This window comes from Plectropomus leopardus, chromosome 21 (assembly GCF_008729295.1).
Source record: "Plectropomus leopardus isolate mb chromosome 21, YSFRI_Pleo_2.0, whole genome shotgun sequence".
Lineage (NCBI taxonomy): Eukaryota > Metazoa > Chordata > Actinopteri > Perciformes > Serranidae > Plectropomus > Plectropomus leopardus.
Window position 1 is genome coordinate 11,083,505 of NC_056483.1, and position 23,851 is coordinate 11,107,355.

A 23,851-nucleotide genomic window follows, 5' to 3' on the forward strand; every position below is an offset into this window, starting at 1 on the left:
AATCACAGCATTGATCAGACAACTTTTTGGAGAACAAAGCAAACAGTGCTGACAGGAGTCACTTTGAGGGACACGGTCACGAGTGCAGGAGAACCGCTGTACATTATCATCATGGATTCTGTGCTCTGACATGAATGTGATCATACAGGGATGTTTAGCATGCCAGTGACACACTGACACTCTGTTAGCGATAAGTGACAGTGGCCCTGAGGACAAGAGGAGCAAGGTGACTTCTGCCCTTTAGTTAATGAGCACCACTCCTCTGACTCATTCTTAAACATTGACTGATACAGAAGGAGTCGCTCCTGCTGAATGGTGCAGGAACAAAGTCACTATTCCCTGATGGATCTCAGCTTATTCAGAGTGCAAAGCTCTGCACTCAGTGTATCATACGAGAAACTGCATGAAAACAGTGCAGGTGCGTTACCTGTTGCAGATGCAATTAGGCATCAAGTGTAGGTTGTGTAAGGTCAGAAATGCACTAATGGATTGCCCAATTAGAGCAATAGAAATGGAGAAATGCAAAACCTTTATAGCCATTAGCAGAATACATTAAACTGCTTGGTGAGCCAAGAAAGGCTTAATATTTAAAGGAATACTTCACCCACAAACTGACCTTTTGATTATCAAGTACTCACCCCATGTTACCTTGAATTTGTAAAGAAAAGTTTGTTTCTCTCGATTGTCTCAACGATAAACGGAGAATCCAAAAAAGTTGAACATTCTTGATGAACTGAAGTAAAGGAGGGCCACGTTTAACAAATATATCAGTCAAACATTACATTCAGCTGTACATTTCCTGTGAAATGGAAGTGTCATTTTAAAAGACACATTGCATATAACAATTGTCAGCCTTCCCTGAAATCAAAAACTGACACGGGAGGGTACCTTGCGTATCATATTTTGACATGCAGGTCCAGTGACAAAGTATTTGAGAAGTTTGTCTGAGAACAGGTTAAAAATGCATGTGTTTGGGAAGTATTGAGCATTCGATTGGATAAATGAGACTTGGATTATACTGCACAAGTTGTGTGAATTCATAAATGGAGGTTTCAACATAGTTTTGCTGTTGTTAAGCGGACCCCCCCCTTAAATCAATCGAAAAAAAACATTTTTTCTTATGAATTCAATGTAACACAAGGTGAATTAATAAACAAATGGTCATTTTGTGTGTGAAGTATTCCTTTAAACATAACCTCTGTGTCTCTGATTTGGAATCATCCTTAACATCCAGACTTGCATCACCCAGTTTACAGTTGTAGCCACAAATTTTTAAGAGTATTTGAAGTTCAACAGACAGATAAAATGTCCAAATGACTCTATAAAGTTCCCCTGGAAACGTCAGCGGTGCATGACTCGCAGCCCACAGGGGAGACAACAGCACTTCCACAGTGTCCTCAGTCCATCCCTGAAAAGGCCAATTTGTCACTTGTCAGAGCGCATATTTTGTTTGAAACAATTTCTTTCTGTATCGTTTTTTTTTTTCTTACATTCCCCATGGTCCATTGCCATCAAATCAGTCGCCTTCAAGTTGAGTAGCACTTAGTGGCTAAAAGCCCTCTTGACTTTGATAAAGCATGTGAAGGGCATGTTATCAGGGTGGCTTGCTTTCGTTGTATAAGCCACATTTTCACACAGACTCATCACGGCTCATTAAACTGCATTAAAAACAGAGCAATACATGACATTTTATGAATCCTGTTCAGATGTGAGCCTTGTACATTATACTATCTATGATCAGCACGCTTTTTCCCCAAATAATGTCTGATTGACCAAATTCTACATCCTTCCAGCAGTGAACAACTCCCAGGAGGAATTAGTGGCTGTCTGCATTCATTAAGCTCAGTATCAGTCTAATTATGCGCCAATGTGCACCTACGGACTAATTAACGAGGGATCAATAAGGGCCCTGGATGCCCCTCACGTAGGGGCCCGGCTCTCAGCCCCCTCATTATCGGAGCTGCACAACAGCTTCAAAGAGGATTTCTCAGGCTCTACCCGAGGGGTTGGATGACACATTCGGCTGCACAGTTTTGGCAAAAGTTGGTGAATCTGCTCCTTTTTCTGTGTTTCTGTGAGTGTGTCTCTCTCATATCTGTCTGCAAAATATGAAGCTACTGCTGTTACTGTTAGCCTAGCTTAGCACAATGACATGTTATATCTGTTTTTTTAGTATTAGTATGAAAGTTTTACAAAAGTTTTACGGGAGGTTACTTCAGAACATTTCTGTGTCTGGCCATAGGGAATGTGAAGTTGACGTCATACCTTGTTAAACTTTTTTCACAGGGGTGCCATCTCTTGTGGAAGTCACTATGTTACATGCACCTGCTAAGGTGGTCGGGCAACAGGATTTAGAAAACTAATAACTAAAAACAATATATGATTTGGCAGGATTAAAGAACCTAATGCACTACTTCCACTCACAAACCCAGACATTGTAAACTATCTCGCAAGTGCAGACACTTTGGTGACAGAGGTAGCAGAGCGCATTGATGATTCCCCCCTCCCCTACAGCATGACATACCTTCATTTACCTTAGTTTTTGTACAATTTACAGTTAGAAAACCAGACTAGCTGTTTCCAGTCTTTATGCTGAGCTAAGATAGCCGGCTGCAGGCTGTAGCTTCATATTTGCTGTACAGACATGCAGAGTGGCATCTATATTCTCTCATAACTACAGTGTATTTCCTAAAATGTTTAACTTTTCCTTTTAGGTTGTACTCAATAGATCTTGGAATGCATTCCTATAACATTGCCAAAATTTTAGTTTTTAGTTGTTTGTTTTTTTAAAGGATAAAAAAAACATCCACAAAATCTGGCGCCTACATTACCCACAGTGCAACTTAACAGCCAGCCTCTAGCTGCTAGCCTCTAGCAGAGATTAGGGAAGGATAAAGTGCTCTGCTACATTTACACATCACACTCTCACTCCCAACTCATCAAATACCAACGCTTGGTCAGTGGCCCTTTGCATCAAGCTATGACGCTCTGGTGAACCTCCGGCGTCCGTTTCTGTTGCTCAGGGACGGTGTGACTATGCATGGAAAATGCATGATGTCTTTTCAACATAGCGTTTATTTTCACAGGAAATGTACAGTATCCACTTGTTAAATGTATACATTCTCTTTTCAAAATAAACTTACAACATAGGTAAAAATTACATTTTTAGGTTTACATCCTTGGGTTTATGCAACAAAAGTACATGGTAAGGTCAAAAAAAGAAGATTGTTTGGCTTAAATTAAAAATATTTGTTACTAATGTGATGTAATGTCACGTCACATACAGCATACTGCTTAATTAAAATAATTTCACTGACTTTTGGTACCACATGGGAGATGAAAAGTGGCCTCCAAGGTGAAAGTCAAAAATTCCACTGTTTGGTACATCGTATATCACTGCTAAAGGGTGCCTCAGTGCGTCTGTATCTGACACTGAGGGCCACTGACCAATCATCAGTATTTGACAAGGTGGGAGTGAGAACAGTTTGGGTTTTGTGGATTTCTGGATCATCATAATTTTGACTGAATGGAAGTGATGGGAACACCGTGACCTGCAAATCCTGACTGACAACTGATGCAAAAAAAGCTGCTGATGGAGGAGACACAAAGACTCTTTAATCATTTCATCATTATTCTCCCAAAGTTGTGGGGCAACTCAGTGCAGGCCCTGGCTTAACAGAGCACAGGGCGTACCCAATGATGTCACTGTGATAAGCCCCCCACAGTGCTGCTGAATACCAAACTGAGGGACGACCTCTGCAAGTTGCCATGACACCAGGAAGTAACCAGCTCGGTCTAGTTCCAACATCCAGCATGGAGCCACTGCAGCGCGTACACACTCGCAGACAGATACGTCATGTGCTCGCTTGCATCACACACACTGGTAATGTGGCTGGAATGATATCTCAAGGACTCTCCCTCCATGTCGTGCTGGTTCTGGGAACACGGCCAAGTTTTGGGGAGCAGCTGAACTGTTTCGCTTGCGTCACTTGGACGGAGAGAGGTTGCACTTCCGGGAGAATACAGCTGAGTTTCCCGCGCACCTGCAAGCAGCACACCCCTACTGTGACCTCCTCTGAGCTCCAGAGAAACAGGTAATACCTGCTACAGAAATGCACCTTTGCCCTTTTGTCACATTTTACATTTTTAAAAATGAATGCAAGAGATGCAGCAAAGTGAAAGGTGATGCTGCAAGCCCTTGTTTATGCTCGGCAAAAAAAAAAAAGATGCCGTTTCTCTTCTGGCTTGTCCTTCTCTGAAGGTGTGAGACCACGCAGAGAAGACGATAGTCTGAGAACAGCAGGCGCCTGTGAGGCCCTGCACAGGGCCAAATTGTGTTTCTGTCCCAACTGCGGCAGATCAATAAGGCTCTGACCTCAGCTGTCAGCCAACTAAACTCTGTTCGCCAGGGGACGCTCATTTCCCTTTCGCCATGGAAACAGGAAGTAGTGAATGTAATCTACAAAAGTGCCTAAGCCTATCAGCGAACGGTTCAGCCATGTGGGTTTTTTGTTGCATGAGCAGGTTTGACTTGGACAGACGGTCCCTTTTATTGATTCCTCTCTGAGAAATCATGTCATGTGAAGCCATTAACCATGATATTTACAGAACTGGTGGATCTATAGCTCAATGTATGTTCAAGGGATGTTTTTAAGCCCTCTGTATGCTTTGAGGACATGTGTGACGCTTGAAAATCCTCCTTTACATTCTCAGGAGCTTATTTTCTTGTAGAAAAAGCAAACTTCGCCTTACGGTCTGTTGTTAAGCGTTAAGCATACAGAAATAAAGCATGTTCTGGTATACCACAAAATCCTGTAAAGAAAACTGTAAAAAAAAAAAAAATTCTCTGTCTTCCAGCCAAGTTGGTCTAAGAATTTCATGTAATAATGCAACAGCTATAAATACACAAGCAAACTGTCAGCAGCTAATCATGTCTGATTTATGCCAGGATGGTGCTGATGAGATTATTTTGCCCTCCTTTTGTATCTCGCCCTGCAGCGCTCTCACCTCGTCTTTGATGCTAACAGGTCGTCCTTTTTGAAGAACGAAGTTTCAGGCCTCTGGCAAGTTTTTGCATGAATGGATGTCCTTTTCTTTCCCCCTGTGATTCATGGATCATGCTGGCCACTAGTCAGCGAAGATGACAAAGAGTGAAGCAAACAGATCTTCACGACTTCTATTTTCCCCTGTGTAGAAACAAAGAATAGAGATTTAATTTGTGACGAACGCTTGGAAAAACAGTGAGAAAAGCTACAAATAAAGCAGACAAATGCAATATTGTAACCGCACATGTGCACATAGTCTATACATAGTATATGTGGCATGAATGGTCTCTGTGGTGCTTTGAATAATGCAAGTTGCTGATCCTGCTAGAGTTAATGGCTTGTCTCTGCTTGGTGAACCATTCACAAGTTGTATTCATTCATAAAAAATGTGCAAAGGTGCTTAAAGTCTTCATTATGTCACAGTTATTTAAGGAGTTCTTTACAGACTGACATGAATGACATTTGGCTTAACTTGTATGTGGTACTGACAAAATAAGTGCTGTTTTTACCAGATTTCAAATGTTTAAGGTTATCATTTTGTGTGAGAAAGAAATATTTGCAAATATTTTTTTCTTTTGCATGTGTTTTTGCAGGTAAACACTGCATGAACATCACCCGTTGCAGATTCATTGAATTATGGACATCATGGAATAGAAAAGTGAGGCCAGAAATGGATGATTGACTGTCTAGTCAGTCCAGAATTAACAAGGTATAGATAGTAAATGATTTGTTTTTTGCAGTTATATACATATTATACAGGGGGGACCTGGCAAAAATGTCAGAGTAGATAATTTAAAAAGCCCTCATATAATTACCATGGAATATAACAGGCCTAAGATGCAAGGGTTCTCTGCCATGGGTTGAGGTGCTATAAAGCCCTGCTGCCACCCCAAGAACCTTTTAAGCCCCTGTATGTTTCTTTAGAGGTTTTCTGCTGGTTCTTTTCCCAGTCAACTAAACTTAATCCATTTAACCCTTTAAAACGTGCGCAAATTAGCTTGGTTTCCTCTTTCACAACCATGGGAAGAGGACAAAGAGCAACTCAATGAGAAATAGCCCAAAAATAAGCAAGAAAGTAATAAAAAGTTATATGAAAGTTACCTAGAAACAAGTAAAAAAAAAACAACCAGAAACCAAGAAAATGACCTCAAGAAAGTGCTGGGGGGTTTTTTCTGACATAATTTTAAACATATAATTAAGAGAATTATAAATACACTTTTATGGATATTTATCCAGTGTTTTTTGATCATATCTCATCATTACCCCCCAGCTATATATATATTTTTTTATTTGCAAGACATTTCTTACTAAGCTGCTCATTATCATTTTGAAGGAAATCACATCCATTTTCTTTGATTTCTAAAGGTGTGAAAGGCGTCTGAATGCAGCAAGCAACAACACAACTGATGTAGATCCAGGTGTTAAAGGGTTGATAGAGAATTATTTTTAAATCATTCTGCAGAGTGAGTACTTGTGAGTGTATATCTTCTACATGGTGGCATTGTTCCTTTTCTTAAGTAAAAAGTCTAAATAACACTCTTCATTAGCAACACAGTGCACTCAGGTCAGTTTGCCATGTCAAATTAAAACCCACCTGCGAGTCTAAAATGTCAATTTTTCAAGAACTTGAAATAAAAAAATTTGAGCTCCTTTTGCTGAAAATAAAAAATAAAAACCTTTGAGGGGGGTTTCACATGAAAGCGACGATATGTTATGGAGAGAACTATTTCTAAATCTTATCCTTTAAGCACATTGAAGAGCTGTGGAGACACTAAAGAGTGCGAATGACTTTGCTCCATGGTCAAAGCTCAGGGAGAACTTTATCAGGCCTGTGCTGTGTATTCTTCCATAAAAGAAACACCGTGGAAAAGTAATCCTGTTTGGGGTAAATTCACACTGGATCAAAAGTCAGCAAAAACCCTTCAACACTTGCGGAGACAGTGGGTGACACAGGCAGCGAGGCCAGCAGCTAACTAGTGGACCCTGTTTAAATTGGGGCATTTTAGACGATATACATTCACGTCACAGAGGACCTTATAGCCTTCTCTAAATTACGACAGGGACTTTGGGCCACTAATTACGCATTTCCTCCTCGCATCTCCAAACACAGCATCACTTGTGACCTTATCTCTGCGCCTGTCAGAGTGTTAGCATTCACATGGCAAGTGTGGCGATGAATGTAATTACTGGAGCCCAAAATAATAACATAGTCTTTGAGCAACCAGCAGCCAGTCAATTGCAAAAGGACCTCCACCCCTCCTCCTCCTCCTCCTCCTCCTCGTCTTCCTCCTCCATCTCCTCCTCCAAATTAGTGGAGACAAAACCAAAAATAGAGTTATTAGAACCCTGGATCTGGAAACACGTAGAGAATACATGACAGACAAGGGAGGATATTAATACTTCAGTGAATTTAATCTCTCGTAGAAACACTTATAGTAATCCTATTATGAAGTTTATCACAACTCCATAACTTGAAAATGATGTGTAGCTATTATTGGAGTTACAGTGCAGAGACTCACAGAGATGAAAACACCACTTATTATTTCTATGCCTAGTTTTTTTGTTATTTAGGTTTGGGAAGTGTTCATGCACTGTTGTGTTTTGTCACTGGTGTAATTTTTGCATTTTGTTATTTAAGATGTTTCAATTGTAAAGAGCCTGCATGCCCGAATCAGTCTGAAAACGCTTTGAATTTTATATTTTTTTCCACGTTTCATGTTCAGTAAAGGGGACATAAATGCACTGACATTTCTGCCAAACCTTCCAAAATTAGCAAACTGCCTTAATAATGCAAAGACAAAACAGGAAACAATATACACATCAACCACTGAGCACTAATAAGTCTGGGGATTTACCATTTTGTGAAGAAATTAAAAAGGAATGCAGCTCAATATATAAATACCAGTAAAGAATCTGGAAATGAAAGGTAATTATATATTATATATTATATTATCGACTATGGAAAAACTTAGCAAACTCCATCATGTGATAAAATCAAAAGCTACAAAACAGCAAGAAAGCTGACCCTATGGTTTAAATATTTTGTTGTTTTTCATGCAAAACAAAGAATTGGAGTAGGCTACCACAATGCTGTGATACTGGGACAATTCTGTATACATGACGTTATTTTTAAAAGTAATTTCATATATTATAAACTCTTTCATTTTTATTTAAATAAAATACTTTTTAAGCCCCCCCACTAAGATGTTTTACCGTTACTGTGCAGAATGCTGAAGGATACATGCAGAGTTTGACACTCGTAGGCTGATTCACACTGCGAGGAAACTTTTTACCTTAAATGCGTATCGCCACATATGACAGGATTTGGTGACATCACAACTATCTTGAGAGCCAATCATATGTCCAGTATGCAATTTACACAAGTGTGACGTGGAGACTTGAATCCCCACTGCACACACACACTTGACATAAGACATATTTGCATATTCTGGATTATTCATTGAAGGAGAAAGGTTTGCATAATTTTAAGAATTTTAAACAAGGCAATTTGACTTTTTTAAAAAAAGAGCAATTTATTATTCACAACAGATGTGTTTGTAAAGCTTATTGAAAAAGTGCCTCTTTTCTTTTCCTTTTATGTAATATTTTTCTATGTAGCTGTTTCTATGATATATTTTTATACAATTTTATTGCATTTTGATTGTTTTTCTTATTTATGTATGTATTTATTATTGATGCATTCATTTTTAAGCTTATTGCTTCTTGTACTATTTTTTATATAAACAGGTGTATACATATGCATTGTGACATCAAAATGCTGAAATATAATTAAAAAATAAATTTAAAAAGGCAAAATATAAACTGTAAATGATTGTATGCGGCCTGTATAATCTAATTCTAATAAATCTAATTTAAAATAGGAAATGATGTTCACTGAATATGTTTGCTGCTTGTTTTGTTTTTTACTTGGGTGTATTTTTATTTTTCATTGAGGTAATAGGGGTTTGATGTAATTTTAAGGATGTTGAACAAGGTTAATGGACTTTTTAATTGGAAGAATAATTAATTTTTTAAAGCAGCATGTGTCTTTCAACATCACTGAAACAGATGGTCCTTTTCTTCTCCTTTTTGCATGTTAATATTTTTCTTTGTAGTAGCTGTATCTATCTATGCATTTTTATACAACTTATTGCATTGGGTTTTTTTTATATTCCTATATATTCTTATTTATTTCTCATTTTTAATTATCTATTTATTTATTGTTGTATTCATTTGTGTAGCTCCCGCTTCTTGGATTATTTTCTATATAACAGATGTATACCGATGGATTGTGAATGTGTGTTGTAGCTAAAATGCTGAATTAAAATTAAAAATAGTTCAGATTAAAATTATTATAAAAAGAAAATCTCCAAAAAGACACACCATAGACTGTATATAATCATAGACAGAATATATAATCTATTTTTTTAAATACTTCTATTGTTTACAGAATAAGTTTGCTGAGTATTCTTGTTTTGTTTTCGAAATAAAAGGACTTTTTTTTTTTTTTTTTGCTGTTTTTTGTTTTAGGGGAGCTTGTGGGGGGCAGCCATTATTCTTTTTAATTTAACCCATATTTAACCTGGTAATGCCCATTGAAACCAACAAACTCTTTTTCAAGGGAGATCTGGCCAAGAAAGCAGCTAAGATAAATTACAACGATAAGCACAATAAGAAAATAAAAACAACATTTTAGAATGATACATAATGACATTTTTGTGAAAAATGTAGCCTCTTTTTTAGTCTGTTTGCTCGTTTTCCTTAATTCTCTCTGTCTAAGATTCATAATTTCACGTAATATGAGCACTGTGATGCACTTCGCTGCTTTTATTGAATTGAATATAGCCTACTTTACTTCTAACATTTAAAAAATTGTAAACTCGAGATAAAATATAATCTAATAGTGTTTGGGGTACAAATTAAGTGGAACAACGTCGACCTCTCGTGGTTATTTGTGGTATTTTTCCATGCTAGCTGTGACCCGGATATAGTTCAGCGTGTTTTTCCCTGTCGCACGTGGGTAAGTAACATTAAACAGCACTCACCAACATGGCCGCGTGCAGTGTGGAGGAGCTGTTGGCCAAAGCTGAACAAGAAGAGGCAGAAAAACTGAAAAGCATCTCCGTCGACAAAGAGCTGGACCTGGAGTTTGACGTCGGTAACTTGTTAGCTTGTGACAAAAACCGCATCGAGTCGCGAGACTTCAGAGAGCAGAAGAAAGAGGACTTCCTGCGCGCGTTAGCTCGTGACAACACGCAGCTCCTCATCAACGAGATCTGGAAACAACCCACGGAGAGGGTCGAGGAGGCGATTGTGGCCAAACTGCCGGACCCTACGACCCGTCTGCCTAGAGAGAAACCACCTCCGAAACCAAAACCACCAACAAAATGGGAGGAGTTCGCCAAGCTGAAGGGGATCCAGAAGAAGAAGAAGACCAACCTGGTTTGGGATGAGACCGCGAAGGAGTGGAGGAGGCGCTGGGGCTACAAGAGGGCCAAAGATGACACCAAAGAGTGGCTGATTGAGGTGCCGGAGACCGCGGACCCAAATGAGGACCAGTTCGCCAAACGCACCAAAGCCAAGAAGGAGCGAGTGGCCAAAAATGAGTTCAACCGGCTGAAGAACATCGCCCGGGCGCAGAAGGTCAAAGTGCCCGGTGTGGGGCTCGCTCCCACGGCCCAGCAGTCCCGAGACGAGCTGTCCAGAGCTGTGAGCGTCGCCAGAACCTCCACAGCATCCGCGGGCCGGTTCCAGGACCGCCTGCCCAAGGAGAAAGCCCCGAAAAACACCGGGAAGAAGAGGAAGTTTGAGCCGCTCATCGGCAACTTTTCCACCGAGAAACAGAAGCAGCTGGAGCTGCTGAAGCTCATGGACAGCAAGAAGCCCAAACTGGACATCACCAAGGCTGTCAACAAGCAGATGAGGGAGGATGACAGAGAGGAGGCCGCGGCCAAACACAAGAAGGGAGCAGGGAAGAAAGGACGCAACATGTCAGGGAAAGGCAAGGGGAAGGGTGGGAGAGGGAAAGGAGGTAAAGCTGGAGGAGGAGGAGGGAAGAGGAGAGGCAAACCTGGGAAACACTGAGGACTCTGACACCTGCTACATCTGATTGTGCCTTGGCATCAAAAATGTGGACTAAATGATGCAAAGACTGTCTGATTTATCTGTGATTGATGGGTGTGATGTTGGGACTGTCACTGTGTGTTTCACTCTTAACGCCTGAATCGACATCAGTTTTGTTCAGACACCTTTCACATGTATTTAAAATTCTGAAACCTGGAAAAGAAATGGTTTGTTTTTCGCAAACGTGGTCAACTTGGCAAGAAATGTTATGCATATTGTCATAAATAAAAGGGGACAGAAAATGACCTGAAAATAAGCTGTGGGGAATTGTGAGATATTATCAAAAAAAAGGAAAATGTCCAGAAAACCATAATTGTTGTGTAACATACATAACTAGATTACATTTTATTTCAAACATGCAAAAACAAATTAGAAATATACAAACAAGAAAACAACAATAATACCCAGCAAACGTATATAGGAAACAACAGAAGTATTTCAAGGATTTTTTTTCTGGACAATCACTTCAGTTTATTTTCTCGTGTGTTTTTTGTTTTCGTTTTTTTTTTTTCAGGTATTTTAACTTTTTATTAATTTCATGCTATTTCTTGTAAAGTTAAGGTATGCATTACCTTCCAATGTTTTTTGACAGGATCAAACTGTCACTACATCTGTAAATGTCTGTCCCAGCATTCATGGAGGCCATGTGAATATTAATGTTTAATATTAAAACTGCAGCTCAAATTAAAATTGGTAAATTGTGTTTGTTTCTTTCTTCAATTAAAAGCAGAAATTATGAATGACTTTAAATATCAGGGAAAGCACAGGTGTAACTAATAGCATAACAAAACAAACACTGAATCCATATACTGCATTTCAATCATCACAATTATGTAAAGATTACAAAAAGTACAAAAATATATATTTTTAGTTCCTTTAGGGCTGTAATTTTTTAAAAATATTATCAAAATTGTAAGATGGAAAATAAGTGTAATATCCAAATCACAGGAGCTGAGATTCACATTCATTTTCTTTTTCTCAAAGTGAGAATGAAATGCAAAAATTATTCTCACTAAAATCTCAGCCTGCAACATTATTCCAAGTAATTGCAACAAGTGGTTTTTGGCTTATTTTTTTTTTTGTTTGTTTGGGGTTTTTTTTTGCATATTGTGCAGTCCTATTTTTTAAATTCAAAACTCAAACACAACATCTTGATAACTTTGAAGGTTCCATTTTACTTTAACTAAAAACAAAAATGCACTGTAGCTATGGTAACATAATCTGTGAATATGTTTCAATGGTGCTCAGTTTGGTAAAATACAGAGATGCTGGAGAACATTGTGAAACTAGTTACACACAACAAATTACAAAATAAAAGTAGTTGTATTTAGTTACAGTAACTGAGAAAAATATCCAAATAAGTTACAGTTATTAATCAAGGGGGCTACATTGGAATATATTTTCTGTAAAACGTTTTAAATGTAGAATAAATTGTTGCTTTGCATATTTTTTGCCATGCATGAATGCCTTCTTTTGGCACAGCTTATTTCCAGGCATTTTCCAGCTTTATTGCCCCATTTAAAACATTTGTTAGGCAAGTAATCAAATAAAACACGTTTCATTTGATAAAGAAATCAAAATACTTACATTTCTTATGAAAGTAACCTTCCAACACATCCCAACAGTATCAGCAGTGGCTCTGGTTTCCTGAACAGGAACACCTGAACGGACTGAAGTCGTTACCAGTGATTAATCACACCTGTGTGTTTCCTGCTGTGGCATGTAAAAGTGTCAGCTGTGAAAAACATTTATTTCTCATGGAGTTAAGCTGCTTAAAAAATAAAACATTTTCTGAAAAGTCAGTTGTGAAAAGTTTGTGGATAAATTAACCTTTTAGTAGAGTCATTAGGGCGAATCCAAAATTAAGTTAATGGGTCTCAAAGTACTTAATCACATTGATGTCAATATCACATAATAATTCAATATTGTAGTATGCAGTCATGCTCAGTGATTTTCAGCATTGCTCACAAAGATCTAATATACCCAGATATATTTAAGGTATATATTTTTAGAAATGGTTTGAACAGTTTATAATGTTTAATGTTATATATTTTCATAACATATGAAATAACTTAATTTGTATTAAATCAGGTTACTTAAAATTAAGCCAGTGAAAGCATCTCAGCAACAGGTTAAATTTATAATATATATATATATATATATATATATATATATATATATATATATATATATAGTGTATATATATATAATAAAAAAGTTAAGATGTGATACACAGCAGCTTTTTTTTTTACAGATTTCATGGACATTTGTAATTGGGCTGGACAATTAATTGAAATAATATTAAAAATACAATATGGACAAGTGCAATATCCAAAAGCTGCAAATTTCTTAGGTAATATGTGTTACAACATACCATTATAAATGAAGTACTGTGGTGCTACACAGAGATGCCCAGGCCCACAAATTCTATTTCAGAGGTGGGGGAAGTTGCTTGTTTGGTACAGACTCCAGCAAATATCATTTTTATATTTTTTCCAATGAAAATTAAATGCAATTCCCACTAAAAGAGCACACAACTGCAATACCAGTCAAAAATAACCACAATATGAATATTGGTTTTGCATATTGTGCAGCCCTAATTTTTATTAGCTGTCCTGGTTTGTCTTCACAGGTAAATGGATGAACGTGGAGGAGCTCAGTGCTCTTGTTTCTTCTTCCTAGAAGTAAACATGATTGGTTTTCTAAGCAGCTTAGCTGTGGTTTTTGGTTATGTAAAGGCTTTGCTTTGGCCTTGGTGTCTAGACTGGAGGCATCTGACTGAATTAGGAGCGTAGGGAGAAACGTTGCAGACAGCCAAAAAAGAAAAAAGAAAAAAAAAAAACTCATGTATGCACTGCCTTTATTTCTCTACAGGTATATAATTTCAGATGCTACCTATTTTGAAAGAGACTGCAGAGTCAGGGGAGCTGCAGGCCAGTCAAGTGTCAGGACTTCTGAGGCCCAAGATAATGAGGTTAAAGAGTTGTCTCATCCATTTACAGATCACACAAGCTTATCCATAGTCCTTATGACAGAACAACAACCTTATTTACTCTTGAAACAGATTGCAATTAAATGAGACATTAAAATACACTTATTTTCTTGGTAGGTCTGTCATAAGGTTCTTGAAAAGTTTATTGCATGCCATTTTTATCGCGGTTGCAGGTTTGCAGCAAACTTCCATGGCTCAGATATGATCGTCTGGCTCAGCAATCTCTTGTGTTGTTGATGGATGCTTTTTAATCGCTGACACAATCTCACAGCCAAGCTCCATCGCACCAGAGAGGAGAGGGGAGGTGGGTGTTCGTGTGCGGGGAGGGTTCAATCACCATCTGTTGAGCCGTCCACCACCCCGTCCCAAGCCATTCATCTTTGTCCCTGCTCACCCAGGCCATTGGAAATGGGGACACAGTCAATAACTCTAAATCAATCAAATGCTCTTGACGAGGTGAAATTATGAATTCTCATCCATGTCAGGCAGGCGATGGCTGCAACTTGCCTCTCATGTCACCAGATGGTCAAAGAACAATAGGCGCTGGCATGAAGATGAGGTGGTCAAGCATGATCTTTTTTTTCCCAGCAAAAACGAATTATTGAAAACACAAATTTATCTGGTGTAATTGAGACTTAAATGTCAATAAAAACCCAACTTTAAATATAATAAGTACACACTTTTATTCAATAAACCAAAGATTGTATCTGTCCCCTGTCTTGTGCTGTATGCCTGTGTGTCCCCACAGGCAGCACGTGTTGTTGCTTGTGTCCAGCTCCAGTCAGTGCTGCAGTGGATTAGTCAGCTGCATTTACTTGAAGGTGGTGCAGGGAGAGCGCAGGAGATTTGGTCAGTGTGCAAGTGTCAGATCTTCAAGATGCAGCGCATCTACATGCACAGCAATGAACACTTTGAAGTCTTCACCACTGTCCTTGCTCCTCAAGGTGAGTGGATTCAAATCTGCAGTGAAGTGTGACATCATTTTTCATTGTTAGGGAGAACAAGATGGCATATCAGATGATTAATAAATAATGGGGGTAGCTTGTTTGTTTTCTCTCCCTACAGACTGTTAATTTACTGAAGAATATGGTTATGGAGATATTATGTACATGCATTTATCTAAATATATTCTCATGCACATTTGTATATGACCTTTTTGCTGATTCATTTCCACTCTCAATGCTTAACAGGGAGGTATCGATACAGAGCAGAAGCTGAAAAGGCAAGTTTAACATTCTCTATCTAAATATCCATCCAGCATACACTGATAGAAATGTATCATTCGCTGCAGGTTATTAGTTTTACATCATGTAGGTCTTAAACAGCAGAAATATTCATACAAACTGTTGTTTAAGTGAGATTGATTGATCTGAGTTTGACATGGATATTATGTAAAGTCGGTCAATTTCCTGTGGCTCCATTATGTGTTTAATTCATCTAATTCCTCTGACAAACATGGACCATATTTAGGAGGAACAGATAATGAAAAGTAGACCCAGATTTAGGGTTTCTATTTAACTGCACTGTCAGTTAATCTCTTACACATAATCCTCTCCATTCACTAAGTCTGACCTGCAGACTACACAGGACAGCCCAGACAGCGACTGCAGCTTTTGCCAATATCACAAAAAGGGATGCAACAAACTGTACCTAATTTGAATTAAGTGTAAAATTATATTATAAATACACAGTCCAAAGTCAAAACGCCTGACTGTAGCTCTGCCTTTGTCCATTAGATGGTAGTGCTGCACAGTTACAGGCCCCACTGGCCAGATGAGCTGGAGCTGTCTCCAGGTGACGTCATCCTGGTGCTGTCCAAACATGAGGAGAGGTGGTTTGGGCGGCTGCAGGACGGCCAGCAGGGTTACTTCCCCGCCTCCTGTGTGATGGAGCTGAGCCAGGTTGGTTGGCTGCCTGATGAATGTGCTCAGCAATGCAGCATTACTGGACTGTGTTGTTGCTGCTGTTAATGTCACAAGGAAGTCTGCACTTTCTTTTCTCTTCTATTGTGCTCTTTCACAACAGAGTAGCTTTCAGACACCACAGAAATGTAGTTCCTCAATCAGCATTATAATGTGAGCGATGGAATCATACATGAACATAATATTTTCTTTTTATATTCAGGGCTTATTATTTGTCAGCTGTTTTGTTTAGTTAGTTTTAGATTAATAGTAACTCTTAATGTTTAATACCTAAGGAAGAGATAAAAACCTTGATGATGCCACAGTGATGTCATCAGGGTTACCTTCGCTTTGGTTTGAGATGGAAAAGTTTCAGCCAAAAGCCTGCACTGCAAACTGGAGTTGTGAAATAAGTGGCAGTTTAGGAGGCAGGGAGGGTCTAATGAAAGACATGCGTGGGTCGCATTATGGGAAATGTAGTAAAGAGTGTTTTTAGAGCTTAAATACGTGTATTTTTAAAGGTGCAAACAGTTCAGCTAACTGAAAGGTGTGTGGCTGCATAAATAGAATTGATAGAGAGTTCATTTATTTTTACAAAGATAATTCAGTTTGTTTTTTTAGTATCACAAGGAACGATTATGCAGTGGTTGAGACCTGTTTAATCCTACAATCAAAAAATTAAAAATAAACTTCTATTTCTGTATTGCTACTAAGTGCAGAAATAAATTAAAGTAAAATAAAATCAAAGGCATTTGAGCTGTCTACATTTTAAGTGAAAAGAGAATGTCAGTGGAAGTGTACAGTTTATTTTAGAAACATCTGCTGGACATTTTTTGAGTCCAATACTGTTGACGGTTCCTTCTCAGGTGAATCTTCCTCCAAGAGCCCTACGAAGGAGTATTTCTCTGAGAAGCTCAGCCTGGGACAACGATTCAGGTGCACGCAGTAGACAAGCAAAGTAAGTATTAAACATGCACAGCAGCAATAACAACAAACACACACATCCCCCTCAACAAGTGCATGCACACACATCATGCACACACCCCGCACCCAGCAGCTGTTCTGCCACCGAACCCCCACACATCCCCCATCCCCAAATCCCATCTCACTGCTCTCCGCCCAGCGCCCCTGAACAGGTGGCCCCTCTCGTCCCTCATTAGTTGACAAAGCACACTGATTACTAACCCCGCTGAACACACACACACACACACACACACACTATCTAGTCCTCCCTCACTGCACTGCATCTCATTAAAAAGGAGCAGGAGGGAAAGCAAAGACCTTGTTGTTTTTTATTCAAAACTATATGAAAACGTTTGACAGCTCAATCAAAATCCTATGAGATAACTAATGATGGATCATCAAGTATACAATTACTTTTTAGTGTTAGGTGCTAAATTCAGTGACTTGTTTTGATGGGGTACTGTATCTCTCTTGCAATGTATTTGACAGGAGGGTGCATTTATATTTTTGACAGCCTGCCACTGAACCTTGCTCACACACTCGCATAAACACACACACAGCGCCACACAGAGCCCTCTGTACAGCGCCGTGCCTGTCTTGTCTGCTCGCAGTGGAATTTGGGTCATGAGGAATAAACAGGGCCTTTGTGTTTGTTATTTCCTCTTTGTCCCCCAGTGGACACATTCGGCAGGCACTCAGAGGGGGGAGCAGAGGAGGAGGAGGAGGAGGGCTGGATGGGGGCCAAGGTGAGAGCGAGGGCCCCTTCCTGGTGCGGAGGCCCCAGAACCCTCTGCCTCAGCCCATGGCCTCCCAACCTCAGACACACAGATCCCCAGGCCTGCTCCACAGGATCCTGTCCAAGTGCCGGAAAAAGAGTGAATGCCAGGGAGCCACCAACGGGGCCTTCGAGGGCGACTAAGAGGCCCCCGTCTTTGTCCCTAGTGGCTGAGCCGAGTTGGTGGGGCTGCGTCTAGGGAAGTATGTGCGTGAATGAAGGAAGTTCTGAAATGTAAAAGAAGACAGGTCTTGAATAAGCTGTTGTGGGCTTGTATACATTTCTATCCAGTTATTCTCGACTTGGCTGCAAATCTAGAAACAAGTGGTTGTATTGGGAGACTCACAAGTGATGTCACAGAAAGTGTTTTTCATCATTATATTCAATGGATTAGACCTGATGTGACATCACTCATGGGGGCGTGGCCATATGTGCAACATGTTTGAATGTACAAAGCTGAGCAGCTGCCTTGTTTTTCAGCGTGGAGGATCAAATGCCAGGCTTATGCTTTGAATAAATAATAAACATATAATCTTTGCAATCATATGTTTAACCCTTGAAAACCTGAGCAAAATGGCTTGATTTCTTTCAGAAACATGGAAAGAATGCAAAGGGCAACTTAAGAAGAAATGACCCTAAAATTAACAAGAAATTAGTAAAAATTTACACGAAAATTACCTGAAATCAGTAAAAGATAAAAAAAATGGAATGACCTGAAACAAATCACTAAAAAATAATGAATATAAATTAAAAATCTGCAACCTTGCCTTTTACAATTATGTTTTAAAATCTCTGGAATCTGAAGCTGATGCTGTTCCAAGTTTCAAAGGTTTAGAGCAACAGGAGTTAATGAAGCAATAAGATGCTCAACAAATGTAGCCTTTTTCTATGACATTGATGCTGTTACCTGAGAGAAATGTTGTTTCCATTGTCTGTGCACATTTTTCTCCATCATTCATGTTTTTTAGCTTCATCTGCTCATGTGCATTGGTTGAAATGTGTATATTTTGCGGCTTAATATGTAATTACTATGATGATTATAAAACCAGTAAACCCTTACTGGCTAGCACATTTTTATTTCGGTGGAAACATGCCTTAGTATATTACCTCATACATCAGCTCCTGTTCATTTTCCTTTGAACAAACTGGGCCTCCCTCCTATTTAACAGTGCCAGAAGAAAAAAAAAACTCTCTCATGCGAAAGGAAGTGTGATTGAGGCCTGCTGAAAGCCTCGCCAAAGGACCAGGGATTGTGCTGGTTGCCCCGGCAACACTAAAGCAGCTCTCAGAAGTCTCATGTAGTCTTCTTCATCTGTGGTGCCTCCCAGCGTGTCCCCGTAGCGGGGTCTCTAAAGGGTGGGCTGTAGATTACCTCCTTCCCGAGGACACAAGCACCAAACCTAATCCCTAACCTTGGCCTTGACCTCCGTGGGGAAACACACTCCTCCTCCTCCCCCACCGTTTGATATTCACTGTTGTATAATCCTTTGTAATAAAGGCTGTAGGAGGCAGTCACTCTGGGGCCAGTGTTTGGGCGGCATGTCGTGCACAGGGAAGGGTGTAAATGTTACAAAGAGAGACAGCTCCACTGGTCCTCTGAGCAAACTCTGATTCATGAGGAGAAAATTTGTGTGGGCCTTTCCACTGCCGTTACTGTTATCTAGAGCTCGTGACTCTCACTTTTAATGGAGGGAAGGAATTACTGAGAATATTGCAGATTAACTTTCTGAGTTATAATGACCTCATAGGGCAGGATGTAAAAGATAACATGCGCTTCCTTTTATGTGATATACAATGTGCATGAAAAAGAAGGCGCACAGAAAGGAAATGCTAATTATCTTAAAGGCATCAGCTTCCATTAGAATAAGTAGGGGATGGGGGGGGGCGCAAACTGGGGGAGGTGCATCAAAAATTTTTAAGCACTGAGAGGGACTTGTGTCTACCTCCGTTGCTGGCTCAAAGGCAAAACAACTCTGTCCCTCTATTCTGCAGTTGTATACATAAGGGCAAGACGGCATGTTGGCATGGTATTCATTGAACAAAGGGTGTAAAAGAAACTGTTTGCTCCAACACTAGCTGCATTTGGTGTGGATATAAAAAAATTATCTGTATTATGGACAGGGGAGGGTAAAGTATTTTCCCCCAGCCACTCAGGGAGGCTCAAGGGAAAATATTTGTAGCTTCAGGCAGTGTCAAGGAAAAAAAAACAAAAAAAAAACAAAAACCCACAAATCACACCCTAACCACCCACCTCTTCTAATAAATAAGGTACATTTCCTAATCAGTCACATATAGGTGGTCTAAAGTACCTTTTTTTCAAATTCAGATAAGGTCACCTGGTGTAGATACAAATTACAAAGTACATTTAAAACATAACAAACGACCGCTCAAATGGGAGCCTGACTTACCTCACACACTGACACACACAAGTGGAAACAGTGACCTATATGGGGCGGAAAGGCCAGGTTCCAGTTTTGACTCACACACACTCAGCACACACACACACACACACACACACACACACACACACACACACACACAGAGCCATTCAACTCTCCCGCCCAAAAGTGTCCTATCCATGCTGTGTTGTGCTGGGTGTCTTCAGGGGGATGGGGGGGATGGGGGGAGGAAGGGTAACAGGGTGCCTGCCAGATGACTGCTCCGTCAGCCCAATAATGGGCTGCCATCTGCTGTCTAGCATACACAAAGGCAAACAGTGCGTGTGTGTGAGAGTTTGTGCGCTTGCTCCTGGGTGTGTGCTCAGGAGAGGAAGGCAGGGGAGGTTTGGTCGGATGCCTGCAGGCTCTGTTTCATGTCTTCAGTGTGCAAGGTAGACACAAAACTCAGCACAAGCACCTTACTTAGACCATTATTGGCTAAGTCCAGGACCACATCTGCAGTGGATGCTAAAATGGAAGGTGCACACCATGTTATGGTATATTCAAATAAAAGATGAGAAATATAAATCACTTTTGGTAAATTTCAAAACTTTAACAATCGAGTCAGGTGTTAACGTGTCAGTAAGTCAATAAACTCTCAAGATTTCTCCTCTATGCATAGAGCATAAGGTGGAGAGGCTTCTGCCAATAACCAATTAAATGGTAAAAGGTTGCTGACATCTTTCAACTCAAGTGCGGGTCACTCAAGAACAAAAGACCTCCTTGTACGAGAATGAGAGCGAAGGGAGGACAGATTGATTAAGTGGACATGGCGTGCATGTGGCACCGTGTGTTTACGTGCACATTGTTTGTATGCATGCTGCCCCTCCAACATAAGGCAAGTCGTCACGTCCTTTGCCTCCCTCCATTTGGGGGGCAATTGAGTGAATGGGCCTGTAAAACCAACAGCCCCGAGGACAAAGGAGCCCGGGGGCATTAAGTCATGGGTGAGTGGGCCCCTTTAGGGCCAGCAGCTGACCCTGTGGAGAGGCCTCTTGTTCTGGTGGAGGGGGCTCGTGTCCCTGGACCCCAGGCCAAGTTGACAGCATCCCAACATATACATACGCGCATGACAGGGGGGTTCAACTTAATTCACACTATCAGACGTCAATCTCCGACCATAACAATTCACCTGCACGGCTGTCAACTCCACCTGGGGAAAAGTGACAGAATAGGATTAAAGTTGAAGGATTTGGTTCTATTTTCCTTAAGAAATTAGCTTTAAGAAATCAGTTTTTGGCAAGAGCTCAAGAGATTGCTGTGCCTGCTGTGAGCATGTCAGAAAAACTAAAAGGTCGTAAGAAATCTTTATTATGTGGGGAGAAGCATGTAACCTATACTAATTTGTACAGAGACACTTGGCAGAGAAAGATGCAGGGTTCCTGCAGACTAAGGAAAGGTAGATTTAGCTTTTTTTTAATGCTAGATTTAGCTTTTTTTTAATGCTACTCAAAATAAAGTTGAAGACCAATTTTCCAATAACCAAAATTGAAGGACGATTTTATTTTTCCCAAATGTTTATTCTAACATAAAACAGAACTAAATTGTGCAGTGAAAAAGTTAGGTTATCTACATCAAATATTGAAAAAACAGGAAAAGACAATGGAAAAACAAAAAACAAAAAACAAAAAAACAAAACATGGAAGACAATCTGGCATATCTGGCATTTCTGGACAGTTTTCTGTGCAATTTTGTTGTATTTAATCTGCATGTGAGAGTCCACTATTTGGATTCCCACCAATTATTTTGAGGTTTTACGATGAAACACCATTCATAAAATCCTAACTGTCATGTCTGAACATTTTTAAGAGTTATGAAAGATTAATTAAAGCCTATTTTTTGGATAAATGAAGCCAGTGCCTCTTAAGACTTTATAACAATCTGCATGAACCCTGAAGAAAAAGACTTTAAAACACTGTAGATGTCATGCAACATATGCATTTATTTTCCAAAATTAAGTACATGGTTACAAAGACAGTTGGCAGGATTTCTATGGTACCTTGGTTATGATTTCAACTGCTACAAAAATACGGAACGAGTGTTACATCTGTGAGTCACCTTGTCAAATAAAGCAAAGTCCAGCAACTTGTGTATTGCTCATGCATAACTACAGTAGTATAACGGCTGCTACTATCCTGTATATATGTACTTAATTCCCTCAAAACCTATGATGTTACATGTCCAAATGTTAACATACAAACATGGAATGTACAAACACGAGTCAAACCAACAAACAGAACATAAAACACAATTATATACAGATTAGACACATCGCAGCCACCTGATCCAAATACAAAATGTGGTCTACTTTCTGTTTTAGAGTTGTGTTCTCCTGATCTTTCCACTTGATCTCCCTGACAAGATTCCCTTCTTATTCTCACTCAAATGCTTAATGCAGGATAATCCAGATTATAACTAATACTGGACCCACTAATGCCGATAATACAAAGAAGACCATTTATAGCTGTAGTGTTCCTTCACCAGATTATGTTTCCGATGGGTTAGAAATGACATGAATCAGCCTGTTATTATGGAAGCACAGTGCAGTACATATTTTCAGAATCACGCCCAAACTTGTGTATAGTTACATTATATTTAGTTCTGACAGAGTGTCAAATAATGAGCCAGCGGGTAAGAGATTGGGATCTTGCTCAAGGGAATTTCAGCAGGATATTTGAGTAATAGTACGCTCTGTGTTAGCTGTGTTTTTGCTCAGAGCCATCTGTCTAAAAAAAGTTTAACGTAAGGCTTCAATGTAGTGTATCTAAAGCACACATTTCTGCAGCAGAACAGGAGAAAAGTAAATGTTATAATCGAGCAGCAGGATCATAATGTCAGCATTCATTACACAATGGGGAGACAACCGTCTAACACAAACACACGCACACCAAAAAAAAAAAAAAAAAAGGACAAGAGCTACATTATCAGAATGAACATTTAAAATTAAATGATGAGTAAAAAGTGCAATTTGTCTATGATTAGAGGTCGGAGATGGAGTCCTGCTACCTAATGGCGAAGAAAAGCCTATCTATGTGTTACAAGATCACAACTACACAATGATTATTTGCTAGATCTTGCCTGATCAGGAAAAGATATTAAAATTAGTGGCAGTGCATGTTCTTCTAACTTGGAGTAATGAAATGGTAGCCCAATCCTGATTTTTGAAAGAGAAAAGACAATAAAATTCTTCAATAATTTCTCTTAAATGTTTTTCTTTTTAGAAATAAATAAATTAGTAGACATTAAATAAATAAAACCTACAGCCTTCACACAAAAAGTAAATCCTTCTCGACCAAATGCTTGTTGTAGAACATTGATGATATGAAAACTGCTCAGTATAAAAGCAATGGTGAACATTTGTTTTCTGAACTGTTTTAGCGTAGGTGAGGGTTTTTAGGCTGTTTTGTCAGCAAAGTTAAACTTCTCCAAAAACTCATCATGGTGTCCGATTTATATTAATATCTAAGCTTTAGAGCTGTCAGATAATAAATAAAACAAACAGAAATAAACATTAAGGTACCCTTCCATTATTGAGGTTCTTACACATGTACATTGCAATGAAATACATTCAACCGATGTCTCGACAGACACTATGGCCTTGGAAAGGAAACGTG

The 23,851-nt window shown here is 39.4% G+C and overlaps 2 protein-coding genes across 2 annotated transcripts; both read left to right on the top strand.

Moving 5' to 3' along the window:
- Positions 1-10,076: 10,076 nt before the first annotated feature.
- On the top strand, positions 10,077-11,871 carry rrs1 (ribosome biogenesis regulator 1 homolog). Its single transcript, XM_042510450.1, has one exon. The coding sequence runs from the start codon at positions 10,095-10,097 to the stop codon at positions 11,127-11,129; it is 1,035 nt and encodes a 344-aa protein (XP_042366384.1). The 5' UTR covers positions 10,077-10,094; the 3' UTR covers positions 11,130-11,871.
- Positions 11,872-14,990: 3,119 nt separating this feature from the next.
- si:dkey-97a13.12 (vexin) lies at positions 14,991-18,014 on the top strand. The gene is made up of 5 exons (XM_042510039.1): positions 14,991-15,104; positions 15,351-15,382; positions 15,897-16,061; positions 16,928-17,019; positions 17,700-18,014. The coding sequence occupies exons 1-5, from the start codon at positions 15,038-15,040 to the stop codon at positions 17,941-17,943; spliced, it is 600 nt and encodes a 199-aa protein (XP_042365973.1). The 5' UTR covers positions 14,991-15,037; the 3' UTR covers positions 17,944-18,014.
- The last annotated feature ends 5,837 nt before the right edge of the window (positions 18,015-23,851 follow it).